The sequence below is a fragment of the Lactuca virosa genome, chromosome 9 (assembly GCF_052849685.1).
Source record: "Lactuca virosa cultivar CGN04683 chromosome 9, Lactuca_virosa_CGN04683_v6, whole genome shotgun sequence".
NCBI classification, from domain to species: Eukaryota; Viridiplantae; Streptophyta; class Magnoliopsida; order Asterales; family Asteraceae; genus Lactuca; species Lactuca virosa.
The window spans coordinates 110,939,141-110,958,789 of NC_136434.1; the positions used below are offsets into that span (position 1 = coordinate 110,939,141).

General features: G+C 35.0%; 1 protein-coding gene and 1 long non-coding RNA gene across 4 annotated transcripts; one reads left to right on the plus strand and one right to left on the minus strand.

The window, feature by feature from the left end:
* The first annotated feature begins 14,952 nt into the window (after positions 1–14,952).
* LOC145138435 (transcription factor LAF1-like) lies at positions 14,953–16,485 on the plus strand. Its single transcript, XM_079072522.1, has 3 exons — positions 14,953–15,130; positions 15,482–15,611; positions 15,739–16,485. Exons 1-3 carry the CDS (start codon positions 14,995–14,997, stop codon positions 16,271–16,273), a joined length of 801 nt encoding a protein of 266 aa, XP_078928648.1. The 5' UTR covers positions 14,953–14,994; the 3' UTR covers positions 16,274–16,485.
* A 1,424-nt stretch (positions 16,486–17,909) lies between these two features.
* On the minus strand, positions 17,910–19,430 carry LOC145138365 (uncharacterized). Of its 3 annotated transcripts, none has more exons than XR_013721463.1 (5): positions 19,249–19,430; positions 19,046–19,126; positions 18,834–18,968; positions 18,586–18,743; positions 17,910–18,417 (listed from the first exon to the last, which is right to left on the minus strand). It is a non-coding gene; the product is annotated as an uncharacterized LOC145138365 (long non-coding RNA). The 3 variants fall into 3 exon arrangements; XR_013721461.1 differs by having other exon boundaries at positions 17,910–18,434; XR_013721460.1 differs by having other exon boundaries at positions 17,910–18,743.
* Positions 19,431–19,649: the final 219 nt, after the last annotated feature.

Below are 19,649 nucleotides of genomic sequence, written 5' to 3' on the forward strand. Positions count from 1 at the left end.
CACATTCTGCTATGATCTCATCTTCCTTAAATTCAAGAAAGGGAAATATCATTTTATGAATTTTCTTTCCAATTTCACAACTTAAATGTAATTGAGCAATATTAGTATATAAACGCTTAGCTATTAAACAAAAAATATTTCTTTGTTTTAAAAACTTTAAATTGTCTCTTTGCAAATAAATACTTTCGTCCCTAGCTCTAACTAACTCTGCTTCCTTCAGCTCAATCCACATTCTTCTTTCCTCACTTTTTGAAGACACCCTGCTGAGTTGGTCAGTTAGGTTAGAATTCGCTAAGCGAGTTTGCATGAGGCTGCTACTTAGGTTAGAAAATTTAAAGTTTAATTCATTTAATTCTTCTTCATAATCTGTTTTTGGAATTTTAAGAGATTCAAGAATAGATTGTACCTTTTTGATCAGCCGATCGCAGTCGTTGATCTTCTCACTCACTGGTTTGGCTGCAAAACACTTGTTCTCGGTCAGGTTCGGTTCCTTATCTGCACTTTCGGTTGATGGCCCAGCAGTGACAATTAAACACCTTCCAGCCGAACCTTCTTCTTTTGCCATAAAAGCCTTTCCATGAGTGGGCCTTCTAACCTCTTCATCTTCAGAGTCGGTTGACCACACTTCTACGCCACCGAACTCATCTTTCCCAACATTCTCCTGTACAATCAAGGCATTCATTGAGCTGTTAGTCGCCTTCTTCTTCTTGACTTCTTCTAACTTGCGCATATAGTACGCCTCATCATCTTCACCCTCTCTCTTCTCAGCCATTTTTCTTAACATGCAATCTTTGGCAAAATGGTTCTTGCCGTGACAGTAATTGCAGTCGTATCCAGAGTTTCCTGCAAGCTTACTCTCCTTCTTTTCATCATCCTTTTGAGAGGAGTTCTTTGCTTCATCTTTCACCTTCTCAGAGCTGTAACTTCCCTGCCAGTTTCGGTTCTTGTTGACAGGGAATTTTCGTCTTGCAAACTTCTTCGGATTGGATATCATCAAAGCATATTCCTCGCTAGTCAGATCACACTCAGACATATCAGTCTCTTCTTCATCTTCTGGGATACTTTTGCCTTTTGAGACAAGAGCCAGAGATCCCATACCAGAAACAACTTTCGCTTCTTTGGTTACCACACTTTCATGGGACTTGAGTATTCCCACCAGTTTCGCCAGAGAGTAGGATTTGAACTGTTCATGTGCTTTCACAGTTGATACAACAGCCATCCATTCTGGTCTCAATCCGTTCATAAAAGTTACTTTCTGCTCAATTAACTTCCTCTCTATACCATGCTTGATCATCTTACTCAGAAGATGATTGAACCGATCAAAAGTCTGTATGAGCTTCTCTTCAGGTTTCCGTTCAAAGACTCCAAATTCTGACAGCAGCAGAGTTTGAATGGAGTGTTCCAAATCTTCATCAGTCGAATAGAGTTCTTTCAACCTATCCCAGATTTCTTTGGCCGTTGTGCATGAACCAACCAACCGAAAGGTGTCAGATTGCAAAGCGAATCTGATCATCCTCATAGCCTTCACAGTACATAGCAGCTTATCTTTCTCATCCTGTGGCATCTTCTCTACATCCGTCACCAGCTTGTTATAGTCCTTTTGGGACTTGACAGTTGTGTTTGTTGCTGAATGAACAAATGGCCCAAGTGTGATTGCTTCCCAGATAAGATAGCTATTACCTTCAGATCCAACCACGTAGTCTTCGAAGTGATGAGCCCATACTTCGTAGTCTTGAGTGTAAAGAATGGGTATTCTGGTCGTGGATCCAATGCTGTTTGAGATGTTGATTGGGTTCGTTTGTGAATCTTCGTGAGACATGGTGGGCTGCTAGAATCAAACCTGTAAACTAGAGATTAGGGTTTTATCTAAAACAGAGTAGCCGTCGATATGAAGAAGACAACTTCTATTTGTACGATAAAAGCGGAAACCCTAAAGTATTCTGAATACAGAATGAATGTGTATTGATCACACAGTCTCCTGCTCTGATACCAATTGTTAGAACTAAGTTCTCTTAGGATCGTATGATTCTATGCAAGCTAATGATTAAGAATGTAATAAAGAACACAAGAATGGCACTGAATATGTCGTATGATTAACACTTCAACACCTCAGAAGAGCTCGATGAAGAACTTCGACTGTAGAGGTGTTTAGGGTTACAATAATAAACGTAATGATCGACCTTTTAAATACGCATACATGCATGCATATTTATAGTAAAACCCTATTAACTAATCTAGATAATCACGGATGGACAGGCCCAATCCGGATACAAAACTTAAGGTCCAAGACGCAACACAAATGGATTCAACAGTTCCATTCTCCTTTATCTTCAGATTTACCAGTTGTCAAATCAAGTGAACCTTATTCGCTTATGGAGGTTTCTTGTACATATTAGATAGCACTTTGATCAACCCAAAAGTTGTTTTCTCATGAACAGTGTTGTAAGCAACATTTTTGCCAATGATGATCTTACAACACCAAGTGCATGCCGATCTAACAATTTCCAATCATCGTGCTTCATAAGGAACGACTTCTCTTATGACAAAGGTTCATGTAAATTATTCTTGTAGAGGTAGTCTTCAATTTGCATTTTCCAGAAACCAAAATCTTTTCCATTGAACTTGTCAATCTTAACTATCCCATCTTTAATGATAACTTTGATACCAATTTATTGGCATAACAACAAAAAAAGTTAAGAACTTCGAACAAAATTCAAACAAACTTCGGTGGAACTCGCGGAATAAAACTTCTGAAAAAAACTTAAATCAAAGGAACATAATATTTAATGTGGTTCGGTCAAGGTGACATATGTCTACGAACAAACGAGAGAGAGAGAGAGAGAGAGAGAGAGAGAGAGAAAGAGAGAGAGAGAGAGAGAGAGAGAGAGAGAGAGAGATGGTTAACTTTCAAGAACTATTATAAACACTCAAAATTATATCTCACTTTGATCTCTCACTGAAATCTAGCAACTAACAATGATGGAGATATCATCATATTTATAAGCAAGCATGGGAAACCGTAATTCTGATAGGCCAGGACCATCCATAATTAGCCCATAAAGGGGATGCCCTAATTTCTAACCAATCACGAAATATCATGGTGGCGCTTCTAGAACCTTCAACCTCATGAGCATCGTCCATGAGTATCATCGATGAACATTGACAACTTATGAGCGTCCTCCTTGAGTATCTTCAAATGATGAGCATCCTCCTTGATAATCTTCAACTCCTTGAGCATCTTCAACTTATGATCATCCTCATTGAGCATCTTTAACTGATGAGCATCCTCCTTGAGAATCTTAATCATTTGGGCATCCATGATGCTCACTTGCGATCGTTGATGCTCACTCATGATTCCTTATGCTCACTTGTAATCCTTGATGCTTAATTATGATCCTGATGTTCACTTGTGATTCCTGATGCCCACTCGTGATCATGATGCTCGCTTGTGATTCATGATGCTTGCTTGTATTTTATCTAGTCTTTACGCCCCAACAGATTCAGGTATGAATTTTACCTTTTTTGATATGTAAGGTTTTTTCCTCCACGACACAGTGATTGGCTTACCACGACATGCTAATGCCATGTCACCATGGCGCGATACTCATTAAAGACAGCGACACGGTGCCGCTATGGACTCAAAATCCTAAGTCTCGAATCATGAGCCCTATTTAATGAATGATAGGGCTAGGGTTTCCCCAACCCCAACCTCTATATCCTCTAGTGAGAATACCATAAACCTTAACCTCCCTCTAAAGTTCTAAGCTCCTTTTGGTGTATCCTTTTGGTGTATCCTTTTGGTGTACCATAAAGCCCTCAATCAATCCAATTCCATCATCTAGAGCTTCTCCTAGACTAATGGAAGCTTTCAAGTTCCTATCTTTATGTTTCATCCTTTGTAGATCTAGAAAGTGAGAAATTTTCTTCATGTTGAGTAACTTTGAGAGACTAGTAATGATAAAGTTTGCAACTTTATCACACTTTGAGGTCCCAAGAATATCATATGTTCTAGATCTAGACTTACTCACTTGTTTGATGCCATGTATAGGGTTTTGACGCCATTTTTCACCATTTTGACCTAAATTGGTGAAGGACATGCATGTCTATAAAGTTATGATTTTTATGGACCATTAGGGTGCCATGAAGTGTTATGGAAAGTATAAGCAGCAGCTTATTGGATTAAGAGCTAAATAAGGTTTTGAATCTTCCACACAGACCTAGGTGCGGTCATTGACTGACCACAACACGATGAGCAGATTGATAGTGATGGTTATAGGCTGAGCCGGACCACAATGAGGTCACGGTCTCACCACGACGCAGTAGACGTTCTCCACTGAATGTTACTATTTAGAATGTTGACTTTTGACAATTATTAGTATAAGTGTATCTAACACCATTTAGTTAAGGGTAAAATGGTCTTTTTCCCTAAGGAAAGAAGTTAACTGAGGACAACACGTTAGAAGAGTTAGTTAGATCTCATACCTTAATTATTTAATCATGGTTATTTAATTTTGTAGTGTTCCGAGAAAATATCGGTATCGATTAGCTCACTGTGTGAATTTGTTGTATATGTCCTTGAGGTGAGTTCTCGTGAACTTGCTTAATATATGGATTATATTTCGTATGTCAGCTAGACTAGAGACATACTTCTTGGATGCAATCTAGTGGAATCAGGACCATGATAAACCTCATGGAGGGAAGTGGTCAATACCAAGTCAACTAAAGATAGACCTCGTGGAGGGAATCTAGTAGGTTGTGGTCAGTTATGATATCATGCTTATATATATATATATATATATATATATATATATATATATATATATATATATATATATATATATATATATATATATATATATGTGTGTGTGTGTGTGTGTGTGTGTGTGTGTATGTATGTGTGTGTTTAGTTATGTGTTTATATCTAAGACTCAGAATGCATATCATTTTTATAGTAACTAAGTGTTGTGATTACTCATTAAGCCGTAGGCTTACAATTGTTAATTTATTTATAGCTGCAAGACCTTCAGGTGTGAAAAGCAAGGAGTTTCCTTGATTGGGAGTTCTAGACATTCTCAGGGCATGGCATCTATCTATGACATCTTTTTCGTTATGAATTTTAAAACTAAAACTTAGCTTCCGTATTTTGATGATGTTTTGTGATACATTGGTTTGTGTTTGACTTGGTTTGAAACTATTATTTTGGAATTGACATGTTTGTCTTTAAAAAAATTTATAACTGTATTTTGGGGATATTACAATCTTTCATTGGATTAGATGTTGAGGAAAAGGTTGTAAGTTTTTAAAATGGGAGGATTGGATGTAAGTTCTTGGTTGTTTTGTTGTTTTCCTAGCTTCTCGCTAGTTTGATTTTTATAAAAGTCTTCTTGTTCAAAAAAAAAACGTCTTAATCATAGGCGAAGATGTATCGACTAAGAACACTTTACTCAAAAATAATGACAAATTTTGGATACAACTTGTCAAGTAAGAAGTTCAATCTGCACCTATATATTATTCTATATTTTTGTCCAAAATAGCTAATGTTTTGGCTTAAATATTTGACATTCTCACAAGAACAATAGTTTGTTTGCACAAAGAAAACAAACTTGGTGGTCATATTTTCGTTTTCTTTGCATGATTGCATGCACTGCTAAAAAACCCAGTACTGTTGATAGATTGTAGCGACAAAAAAAATACGTCGGAAAACAACGAAATACTAACAGACCAATAATTAGGGTATTAGTGACAGAATTGCGATGGTTTGGCAACAAAATAAATTTTGTTGTCCATTAAAATATATCGATGGTTGACAGATGGAAATAAATAAATTTGCAATCCGGTCGGTAATTGTTGGTAAAAGTAAAGGCAATTTGGTAAATAATAAGTTAAATGGTTGTTTAAACCGCACATGAATTTAACCTAGGTAACCCTCGTTCTCTCTGTGAACGACGCCCTCTTAGCATCGACGAACCAATGAATCGTACACCACCTATGTTCGTGTTTCACCTTCGTTGGAACCAAGAGCCCCGACATCTTCACTAACTGACTTCGATTGCACTGTCAATACTCCGCCATCGACTGAGTGATTGCCTATTGTATGCCTCGTATTTGACATTCCCATGCACGAAAGCCACCGTCAGCCGACGATTGCTTCTGTTTCACCGACATTTACCTCCAACAACAGTCAATGTTACCCTAACATCTAGGGTTCATACTTGTATTGAATGATCTACCCGTTTGTATCCTAGCATTCTCGTTAGCTTTTTGCATAGAAATATAGAAGTTTAGCAAAAATTGTTTGATTTCTTTAGTGACTTTTCTCTGTGGGTAGATTTCTTCAGTACGAGCTATGTTTCACATAAATGGAGTCACAGATTCCCTGGATACTTTAGCAACTTGAAACTCAAAAGTTTATCAATTAGGATTCATGCACATCAATCTCAAGTAATTCAAGGTTAGATATGTCATACTTTTCTTTGAGAAATGGACCTGAATGTGTTTTAGATTTGGCATAAGGAATATGAATATTTGTTTTAAGTTTCTATCCAATGTGGAAATACTTGAATGCTTGTGAAAACTCAACAATTGTAATGAATCTGTACGGTTGATCTAGGGGGCATTCCAGTCTAAAATTTGTCAAAATTTTCAATACAATATTCACCACTGATATCTAGCTTGAACTTTGGTTGCAACTGTCTTGACACCAATTTCTTCCAAGTTATTGTTTGAAAGCATTTATGACTTTAAATATCATCACCATTCACCACCTCTCGCTCCACTGTCAAACCTGCTTAACGGGTCCTTTTGCAACAGCTAAACAAAACAAATAACAACATACTTTTATTTCATTTATCTTTTTATTATATTAGCATCCAACTTTCACTTCTTTGTTTATCCTATAATATTGAAATAATTTGACATTTTAAAAGGTTAATTCTGAGTAATAGGAATGCACTCTCGATTATGGCATCATACATTATGAAGTAGCAATCTACTTTCATTTTTGTTTATGACTATAAAAACCAATTTCCATTGACCAGTAATTTGTAATTGGGAATTATAGCAAAGTACATTGCTATTACTATTGAAAATATGTTGCTATTATGAGTAAATGCTTAAAGTATATTGCATAATCGTGAAAAAAATCAGAAATGGTTTTCAATTATAATTGGAGTTTAAAAATACGTAACTATAATGAAGAATTTCAGAAAAGTATGTTGCTATTTCTCATCATTAGTTCTTTTTTATTAAAACTTCAGATAGAGGAATATTCTACTCAAAATCACATGTTTTTACGTATCATAATTACTACTCATTAATATCATTCATTTTTACTTTTTAGTCCCCTTTATTGTTAACATTGGAGGCATTTATGATATTTTACAATATATAAATATCTCTCTAGCTAACAACTCTTAATCACAGGTGTGGAATCCATCAGCTCTTGACGTCCTAAGAATTATAGATGAAACTTTGGATGCCTTCTTAAAAAGTAGATTGCTACTATTTTTTGTATATGCATTTAACGTCGAATACGATATGAAATTTATGGATTTAATGTACGTCGATTATTAAAAGTTTTTTACATTTATATATGATAGTTTTAAAATATATATTTAATGTATGTTTTAAGATTTTTCTGTGTTTGAATAAATAATTATTTTTAATTTTTTAAGGAATTTATAAAAGTTATTGTTATAATGCCAAAATTTGTTGGTAATGTGACAGACAATCTGTTGGTAATATGTTAGTGAGTTATTTCGATATTCTGTTGGTAATCCGTTGCAAAAATATTTCCGTCGGTGATTGATTACTAATTACCGACAGAAAAATCTATTGCTAAATTTTGTCGTAGCCGTCGGAAATCTGTTACAACCATTACCGACAAGAATATACCGACGCGTTTTGGTCGTCGGTAAAGTCTGTTAGCGACGATTACCGACGGTTTTGGCCGTAGGTAATGCTCTATTTTGTGGTAGTGATGGATCATTAAGCCCTATATCGTTTATCTCTGTTTGTCTCTTATATGATCTGTTTTGCTCTTGAATACTCTATTTAAGGAGAAATGAAATTCTCTCAACAGTAATAGGATTCTGTTCATTCAATTTTTATGAGGTAAATGTATGTGATAACTGATTGCTCTAAATATGTTACGGAATGATATCTGTACTTATTATAAACGATGATTCTAGAAGATAATTATATTTTTGTTATTTAGTTTTAATCTTCCTTCTATTTAGGATCTATTGCTGTATTTCTGCAAATTAGCAATTAGCCTATTCCTGTAAACTAGCAATTAGCCATATTTGTTTACTTCACCACCGTGTATATATTTTGTATCATTATTCTCTTCAGTAAATAACAAGGTTTATACTTTCATATGGTATCAGACCATCATCGATCTCTCTAATACTTTTGCTTCCCAATCTACTCATCTCTTCTATTTCTTGAATCATGACCATTACACAAGAAAACTCAAATTCTTCTTCATCTACTTTGATCAATGTTAATCCTACTGGCAATAACATAATTCTCGTTTCTTTTCCTGCTACCTTGAAACTTACCTCCACCAATTATTTGGGTAGGAAAACACAGGTAGAGGCTCTTCTTCATGGCCTCGATCTGTACAAATTCATTGATGGCACTCATCTTGCGCCTCCATCAACCACTACAGCAGATGGATCTGTCATTCCACACAAGGATTTCTCACACTGGTTCCGCCAAGACAAATTGTTATTTGGAGCTTTAGTTGGCAGCCTATCACCACCGATCATTCCTTTGGTCACCAATGCCACATCGTCTTTTGAAGCCTGGAAGAATTTGGGTAATACTTACGCTTCGCCATCGAGAGGACATATCAAACAGTTGCAACATCGTCTAAAGCAATGCAGCAAAGGCTCCAACCAGTCCATTACTGATTATATGCAACAAATCAAAACCATTGTTGATGAATTGGCAATTATGGGGAAGCAATTGGATCCAGAAGATGTCACAGATACCGTTCTAGCAGGCCTCGATCAAACAACTTATAAGCTGATCCTTGATGCAATCTGTGCACATGACACTCCCATACCCTTTAACGAGCTTCATGAAAAACTCATAAATCACGAGTTATCATTGGCTTAACTTGTGGCTGCTTCTTCTGTTCATCAACCGGCAACAGTGTTTTTGGCACATCAGAAACCATCCAACAAATCCTGGAACAACAAACAACAGACAAAGAATAATTCACAGATTCATCAAGGAACTGGAATTCTTCCAACTCCAACCACATACTCTCACCCTTTTCTTGGTAAATGCCAATGGTGTTATATCAAAGGCCATTCTCTTAACAACTGCACGGTATTCAAGAAAATTAATCCACACATTACGGTTCCCACATATAATCGAAACATGAATGCAAACCCTCAAGTTCACACTATGGGAACGCAAGATGGAGCTTCTTCCAATTGGTTGTTTGATAGTGGAGCTTCGCATCATGTGACTAATGATTTGGCAAATCTCTCACTTCATGCACCATATGATGGCACAGAAGAGTTAGTAATTGGTGATGGTTCATGCTTATCTATCTCTCATATTGGTTCTGTTACTTTACACACTTCCAATTCTCCCTTAATCTTAAAATATGTTCTTCATGTTCCTTCCTTATCACGAAATATTATTTCAATCTCTCGTCTTTGTCGTGATAACAAACTACTAATCGAATTCTTCTCCTATTTTTTTCTTCTTAAGGATCTCCATTCCAACAAACTACTCCTTCAAGGAGTGGCCAGTAAAGGTGTCTATGAACTTCGCTCCAAATCAAGAGTTGTCTCTCAACCTATCACCCATCGGACTTCTACAACTCAGCCTTCGGTCTACTCTCTCCAAAAGATATCTTCCATGACTTGGCACCATCGCTTGGGTCATCCTCACAATAAAGTATTTGATCAGCTATCTTCTTTCATCAACTTCAATTTACCATTCAAGGACCATTGTAATTCTTGTAAGGTTAATAAAATGCATAAATTACCCTTTTCTGAATCAAGTCTTACTTCTAGTGCGCCTCTGGATTTACTATTTTCTGATGTTTGGTCATCACCTATTTATTCTATTGATGGATACAAATACTATATAATATTTGTCGATCACTTTACAAAATATATATGGTTTTATCCATTAAAGAAGAAATCGGACTCCCTGAGCATTTTTATCAAATTTCAAAAACTTGTAGAAAATTATTTTCAAACCACCATTAAACAATTGTTTTCAGATAATGGTGGTGAGTACATCAAACTCCTCCCTCACCTTCATTCTTGTGGCATATCACATCTTACTTCTCCTCCTCATACTCCAGAACATAATGGGTATGCTGAAAGGAGACATCGTCACATTGTAGAAACTGGTCTTACTCTCCTTTCTCATGTCAACTTTCCTGTTTCCTTTTGGCCATTTGCATTTGCCACAACATCCTACTTAATTAATCGCCTACCAACTACTACTCTACAAAATAAATCACCATACCAATGTCTCTTTCAAAAGTCTCTTAATATAACAAATTACGTTGTTTTGGCTGCCTTTGTTACCCCTGGATACGTCCTTACACCTCTCATAAACTTGATTCGCGTTCCAAACCTTGCATCTTCGTTGGTTACTCACCCTCCCAAAGTGCATTTTATGCACTAGATCCTATTACCAATCACATTTACACAACAAGACATATTATTTTTGTTGAATCTGTCTTTCCTTATTCCACTCTAACAAATACCACTACCAAAACATCTTCTGTCCCTGAATGGTTTCCTACTCATGTTTCAACCATTCCCTTACCAGATCCATCCTTCAAATCTACTCCTTTACCACATTCTTCTTCACATACTGATTTCGCTTCTTCCTCACCATCCACTTCCTCATCTAACACCTCAGAATTTGAGGATTTATCTGATTCGGAAACTCCGATTCCATCACCCAATCCACAACCTCCTATTCAAACATATACTAGACGCACCAGACTTAACCCAAAACCAAATTCCAAGTATCACAACAATGATTTCATTGTGTATACAGCTTCAGCCTCTCCTATAACCGAACCCATAAATGTTAAACAAGCTCTTAATCATCCACTTTGGCACAAGGCCATGACCGCTGAATTTGATGCTCTTCAATCAAATCACACCTGGACACTTGTACCTCCAAATGAAGCTCAAAATGTTGTTGGTTCCCGATGGGTTTTCAAAATCAAATACAATCCCGATGGCTCAGTTGAACGTCTAAAAGCCCGTCTTGTTGCTAAAGGGTTCACTCAACGCCCTGGCATTGATTTTAGTGATACTTTCAGTCCTGTAGTCAAGCCTGCTACCCTCCGACTTATTCTTTCTTTAGCTATTTCCCACGGTTGGTCATTGAGACAACTTGACATCAATAATGCCTTCTTACAGGGCACCTTACATGAGGATGTTTACATGGCTCAACCTACAGGCTTTGTCAATGCCTCTTATCCTTCCCATATTTGTAAGCTCAACAAAGCAATCTATGGCTTGCGCCAAGCTTCTCGTGCCTGGTACACTGAACTCAAATCATATCTTCTCTCTTCTGGTTTTAAAGCCACTATATATGACTCTTCCCTCTTTGTTCATTCCACACGCTCTTCTCTTATTCTTGTCTTAGTCTATGTGGACGACATTATCGTTACAGGTCCCTCTCCTACACTAATCCAATCCTTTATTAAATCTCTTGCCAACAAATTTTCTCTTAAAGACCTAGGTCAGCTCTCCTATTTTCTTGGTGTTGAGGTTTTACCTCATTCTAAAGGTTTACTTCTATCTCAATCCAAATATATACTTGATATTCTTTCAAGAACTAATATGACAGATTGTAAGCCAATATCAACACCTGTTACCAACTTAGATCAACTGCAATTATCAGGAGGCACTCTTCTCTCCTCTCCTACTGAATATAGAGCCATTATTGGGGCGCTGCAGTACTTATCCATCACTTGACCAGACCTTGCATTTATTGTAAACAAGTTATCTCAGTTTATGCATCAACCTTCAACAAATCATTGGGCTGCTCTAAAACGTGTTCTTAGATACCTACGTGGCACACTCCATCATGGCTTATTGTTACAAAAATTCTCTCCACTTTGTCTACATGCCTTTGCAGATGCAGATTGGGCAAGGGACAAAGACACATGGCGAAGCACCACTGGCTATATAGTGTACTTGGGACGAAATCCCATCTCCTGGAGTTCTAAACGTCAACCCACATCTGCAAGGTCTTCTACTGAGGCTGAATTTCGGGCTATAGCCTCGGCCACAATCGAAGTTCAATGGTTAATCTCTCTTCTATCTGAACTTGGCTTCACCTCAACCATTACCCCCACCATCTATTGTGACAACCTCAGTGCAACACACTACTCTGCCAATCCTCTTTTTCACTCTAGAATGAAACATCTAGCCTTGGATTTTCACTTTGTAAGGGAAAAGGTTCAAGACGGATCACTACGGGTTACACATATTAGGGGTGATGATCAACTTGCTGATGCTCTAACAAAACCACTTCTCAGACCACGATTTCAACTCTTAACATCCAAGATTGGACTTACCAAGAGACAGTCCATCTTGCGGGGGAATATAAACGATGATTCTAGAAGATAATTATATTTTTGTTATTTAGTTTTAATCTTCCTTCTATTTAGGATCTATTGCTGTATTTCTTCAAATTAGCAATTAGCATATTCCTATAAACTAGCAATTAGCCATATTTGTTTACTTCATCTCTGCGTATATATTTTGTATCATTATTCTCTTCAGTAAATAACAAGGTTTATACTTTCATACTTATATTACTTATTTTCAGTACGCACATCGTTTTAAGCATTTCCAAAATGAAAAGTACATGAAGAGATAAAACCATTTCAGATATGATATATGGTTTCACAGGAAAAAACAACTAATACATTCCCCGATTATCTGTTCAATTCTGAATATTGACGCTGACCTCAAGCTTCAGGCCTTGGTCGGCGAAGATGAGTTCTTAAACAAAAAATTATTTAATCATTTCAACCATATTTCTCATTGGTTCTTTCCTCAACAGATTCCAGACAGAGTATTATTTTTATTTTTTAATTTATTAGAGCTGAAAACCATTGTTTATTGATTGACAATGCCTGTTGGATTATAAAAAGGCCATTGACATTCCAAGTCTTTCTACTTAAATCCCATTGTACCTTTTGTCTTTATTTAAAAAAAAATAGTATACAATATTAAGTAATAATTGTTGAAGATATACATATCAAAAAAATTCCATGCTACGTGTTCCTATTATGTTCTTGTGATATGGTATGAGGAAGCATGCTGATGCATGTCTTCATTTCTATAATCATTATCATATGAAATAAACAATCATTCTATAAAAGATTGTCATATGAAATAAAGAATGCCGCCTAAGCTGTAGCCTGTATGATAAATAGTCTGATGCTTTAATCGTTGTAAAAGAATTATAGCGGTAACTTTTAAGGATATTGTATGTTAATAAAGTCGGTCGACAAAATTGCTTAAATGGTTTGTTTTAAAAAAAGTATCAATTTCAGGATAACTTTGTGAAACATTACGCCAGATCCTTATAGAGAAAATGTCTCGATGTTGTGACATTGACTAATTTTTGGGCGATATAGAACTTTTCGCAATACTACAATATTTGGAACCAAGAGACAAAATAGGGAATTATATTTGATTGTATAGTTACCAAATCTTATTTTTGGTTTTATAAGGAGTAAGAAGCTAAAAGTCAGTTAGGTTGGGCGACTTCTATTCAAAACCAAATTAATGACATAACTAGGTTATAACCCGTGGAAACGGTCGGTATACTTAAAAATTTTATATAGATAAAAAAATAGTAAATGTCAAAAAAAAAAAGATATTATCGATTGTAAGTAATTATGAATTAATTTGTTAAGCAAAAATAAATATAATAATGTTATTAGGATATTATTTTGTATTTTCAAAGTTTGAATTGAATTTGATTTGTTACCAAAAAAAAGGAAATAATAAAAATCATAGAAAAATGTCACCTGTCAAAGAAACATTCTAAAAAACTGACACGTGTCATTTTTAGGTAGAGTAGATAAGGCATATGTAATTCTCTCTTTCTTGCCAAGCATATTTTTAGGTTTTAATGATATTATGTCGTGCCAGAAAAATGGAATGAAGATCAAGTATATGAATATAAATCACATGTGTTATTACATAAAAGAAGACATTGATTAAATAGTCCAATAAAAAAAGGCTTAGATAAAAAACATTAAACTTTAAAATAAAACATTGAGAAAGGCACACGCTAAAGCGATTGATTAAGATTGTAGGCTGTCTCTCTAAATCGTTGTCAATGAATTCAGTCATATATCTTAAACGTACTTCTTTATATTCGTAAAAGCCCCATGGGTTGAAAAATAATTAAATTCAACTAAAGTTGTTAATCATTTTTGTTGAAATAATCAAATCAAGTTTCTCATTGGCAAGGACTTGTTAGACTTTCTACAAGGAGTATCATTCCCATTAATTATAATCCCAGGCGTACTATTAAAACATTTCTGTACAATAGTAAATTATCCATGAGAACATACCAAACGCATATTAATGTATGTTCAATTGTTCATTAAAAATTTGTTGTCAACTGTCTGATGATGCTCCTATTTTATTTCAAGACTTGTAATCCGATCGTCATAAACTCATCTCTTAAGAACGAGAATATAAGAAAAAAAAAATAATAGAAATAAACACATATACAATATATGTCTCCAAAACTTCCAGTTATGTTTCCCATTAATCTAAAATAATTGAAGTCTTCATACAATTCTTTTTAATACTTGTGATGGTGGATAGGAGAACTTAAAATCTTTATTTAATACTTAAACGGCCGGATGATCTCTCTTTAAATTCCAAGGCATCTAAAGTCAATTGTTCATCATACCATTCATTATCATCAAATTCTCTTTCTCATTATCATTCTCCAGTTATTATGAGGTGCAACACATTAGAGAAGACAAAGTTGAAGCATAAGAAGGGCTTATGGTCTCCCGATGAGGATCAAAAGCTAAGAGATTACATAGTGAACTATGGTCATGGTTGTTGGAGTGCAGTACCTATCAATGCTGGTAATTTTCTATGAATGTGACATAAAAGACGAACTTACTTTTGTTTATCTATTTGTTATAGAATCATACTTCCATGTAACAACATTATACTTTCAATGTTTTCTAATTAACACATCCGGTTTTGAAAATCTAACCCAATTGTAGCATTCTACTTTCAATTTTATATTATTAAGACATTGCACTTCGAAAAACCTATTCAGTTATAGCATTGAAGTGTATTGTATATGAATGTCATTGCTTCAACATGATGGAGTTTTCAAAGTACAATCTTGTAAGCGTGTAATAGGAAAAAAATAATAGAAGTAGGATACTAGAACCTATCGATTAAAAGTTTATACCAACACATTCCAGGTCTGGAAAGGAACGGAAAGAGTTGTAGATTGAGGTGGATTAATTATCTAAGACCAGGTTTAAAGAGAGGGGCATTTTCAATGCAAGAAGAAGAAACTATCATCACCCTTCATGGACTTTTAGGCAACAAGTAAGCAACAGTTATAATTAATCTTCTTTCATTATAAATCATTTTTGGTAAATAAAATGATATATATTTTATTAAATATTGTAAAATTTAGTGATAAAGACTAACGTTATTATTATTATTTAATCAGGTGGTCTCTAATGTCGCAACATTTACCTGGTCGGACTGATAACGAGATCAAGAATCACTGGCATTCCTATTTAAAAAAACGGGTAGCAAAATCGGGAAATCTTGAAGTTCAGAATATTACAAACACAGGAAATACTGAATCATCATCATCATATATGAATTCAATGTCAAGAAACCTAAGCTTTGATTCATCAGATTCTGCAAACCGTTCCTATGCTGACACGGATCAACAGATCCCACAAACTCAGATCAATAAATTACCAAAGATTTTATTTGCAGACTGGCTTAGCCTAGAAGAGTTTCATGGACATAATGGTTTGGCATTCAATGGTGGGGTTAGCAACGGCTCAAATTACCAAGATACCCCTATGAATGAACTGCTATCAAATGAAGCTTCCACAGACAACAATGAGAATGATAACCATCAAAGCAATTATCAAAATGAAGATATGTTTCATAGTACCCAAATGAAAATTGATCAAATTTTCAACTTCAATGGTGGAGATATTAATATTGAAGACTTCTTGTATATGTAAGAACTACTGAAGTGGTAAGATTGAGTAACAAGTAGTTCACCAAAGTGATTAAAATGTCATAACGATGTGACATCATAGGTTAAATGGTAATATTAATTGTATATGTTTATGCATATAACTCTTGATGTATATATGCAAATCGATGGAGTTTTCGGGTGGCACTAAATAAACACCCTTTTTTACTTAAAAAAACTACTCATATATACTCAAATGTCAGCTTTTTAACAATGTGTTTTGTATAATCGGTGCTGAAAACCTATTTTTGAAGGTTTTATGACATTGTTTTCCGAAAAATCTCTCTCTCTCTCTCTCTCTCTATATATATATATATATATATATATATATATAGAGAGAGAGAGAGAGAGAGAGAGGTACCACTGATATTCAAAATAAAATAGAGATCTTTAAATTTAACATCAGCCACATAATTCACATCTGCCGCTCTAACCCTCCGACGTACCGACGCGGTGGGCCTGCTATAATCATAAATGATTATGTAGCGCTGTCCGTTCCTTTCACTTCCACCACCTTCCACACCACCACAACCGCCACCGCCAACACCACTAACGCCACCTCTGCCACCAGTCGACCCCACTACTGTCACATTCGTCACTTATATCACTGTCACGTCTATCATCACCATCTCTTCTGTAACCAACTATTATAATCATATATGATTACTCAATCTGTGAATATATATATATATATATATATATATATATATATAATTATTAATGATTAGTCATATACGTATAAACATGTACAATCATATATGATTTTACCTCTCTTCCATATAATCATTTATGATTAGACATACCCCGTTGCTGCCGGTACGATGGAGCATTAGAGCGGCAAATGAAAAATATGTTGTTCAGGTTGAATCTAAAGATATCTATTTTTTTAATCTCAAGTGAATCGTCCCCTATATATATATATATATACCCGCGCAAAGCGGCGGCGACGAATAGTTTATTTTGACAATTAGTTCTATTCTGAAACATGTTACCAAATTGATCTTTTCAATATTTGTTGGATGGGTTAACCTATGTGGTGAAGTCTTAGGCTCTCCGGTTTGGTTCTTGTTCATGATTTATGTTAAACAGGACTAACCAAAAAATTGATAAGTCAAATATGTTAATTTTTATTTCTAATTTGATTTGTAAATTTTTTTTGGTGGGTATAGACTTGAAAAATATGATTAAAATGGATTGGACGCATCAAAAAACATTTGTATAGATCTTACAAAGTTACAATACCTTATTATAACTCATCACCGGATAATTTACTCTCGCTAGTCTATTGTAGTGCAAATACGTAGTGTAGATGAAGCCGCATAATATATTTTTTTTCTCCATTTAATAAAAATGACAACGATGGACTCTATGTCTCTATCAGACTCACTTTTCTCCCACATGATACTATATTGCAGCTTTGTTTCAATGTAAGGAGTAAAGACCAAAGAATAATAACTCAATATTCGAATTTTCCTGAAATCTTTTCATAATTAAAGCTTTTACACAATTAAGGGATGGAATTTTGTGAGGTAAAGAAAAATTACCTTTATTTCAATTCCTAATACATTATTACTGTAGACTTAAAAATATCTCCCTTACAATAAACCAACCCCAAACCTTGATAATTTAATTGAAGATGAAAATAAATCTTGAAAAAAGAATACATTCTTTTGGTGAGAATCTGTTACACACTTATTTGTGCATTAAAAATTAACATCATTATCTCGCTGGCAAATTTTTGTCTCACGGTGTTACAGAAGTCATATACATAAACCTATCCATCTTACTCTAAAGAACTACTCAAAGGAAAATAAGAAAATGCGTAATACACAAATCCAAAGATTCATTTATAAATTGTAGCATAATTCTCCACCATATACCAACTCAAAGTGCAACAACTATTCATTTCATACCAAAATGATAGCACATGTTATCGTAGGTCGTAATATTTTGAAATTAATTCAAAACAGCTAGAAGTTGTTAAAAGGGGGAAAATTAAAAAGCATTGAAAAGAGAAAAAGAACAAATCAAAAGGAAAACTAACCGGCCATGAGAACTAAAATATGGTGTTGCATCTTTATCAAGATCTTTATGTGAACGTACAAGATCTGAGAGATCTTTTAATACAATCTACAAGAAACCAGAAACTAATAATAGAAGCTTAGATTCAACCTAAACATAAATAATTTTTTTCATAACTCTTACAAAAATTGAAAGATAATTCCACTACAACGTATAAACATAGTAGCCCAAAGAACAGTGATCATATGTTACATGAAAGGTTCATAGAAAACTTACCGAACCAGGGCCTTCAGTGCATATCCCAACAAACAATGCTACAATTTCAGCAGGCATACAAGCCCCTAGCAATCCAGCTGCAACACTTAGTCCAAATCCAGTGCACCTTAATGATCGATTACCTTGTGCAACAGGCCATTGATCTGTCTCTACTTATTCTAAAAGTTGAAATTTAAGTTGCCACATCGATTAGTAACGTATAGCAAAAATATTAATCAATTTTGAACAAGGATCGTAATAGAAATCACCGAAAGGATGAGGTAAGCAGGCACCATAAATCTAGAAACCACGGAATTTGGAAACCCCCCACCTTGTACTACCCCTTCTTAACCCATGCGGTTATGCACCGCAAACTCTCCAGCCACCAGCACCACTACCTAACCCTAGATGATGCAAAACTTGATGTTTATATATCTATTTTGACCCCCAAAATATATAAACCTTAAACATATCAGCATACCCGAACTCATGAACATGTACATGTGTCCCAAACGACGAAACCAACCCCAAGGGTCTGACATCTTCAACCTTCTTCAAATTACTTGCAAACGAACAACATTAAATCAAAACAATTAGGAATTTCAAACCAAAAATCAAAAGAAAACAGAAGTGAATCGAGTATTCAAGGATTAGAAAAGAGGGAACATAGAGAATGTATTTTACCTGAAACCAATTCGATTGAAACTCCAGTAAAGCGAACAACAAATCAAAATCGCAGTCCGCCGCCTGGAAGACAATAAATCTTGAAATCGGCAAGACGAGAGATATAGGAGAAGGCAGCCCAAAACGGAGAGATATATTGCCAAGATATCGGGATTAGCATAGACTCCATCAACATGCTAGATCAAAAGCCACCGAAATAAAGGTAACAATGCATTAAAAAACTTGTATTTACTATTTCCTGTTTTGTACGATTTACCAATATTTTAAAGTGAGTTAAAGTTTAATATTATTTTATTGGTGTTTGATTGTCCTGTTAGCTTAATAATTTGGACGTATTAAAAAATAATATTATTATATTTAATCTATTTATAGAAATAGTTAGATTTCTTTTATAAGATAGT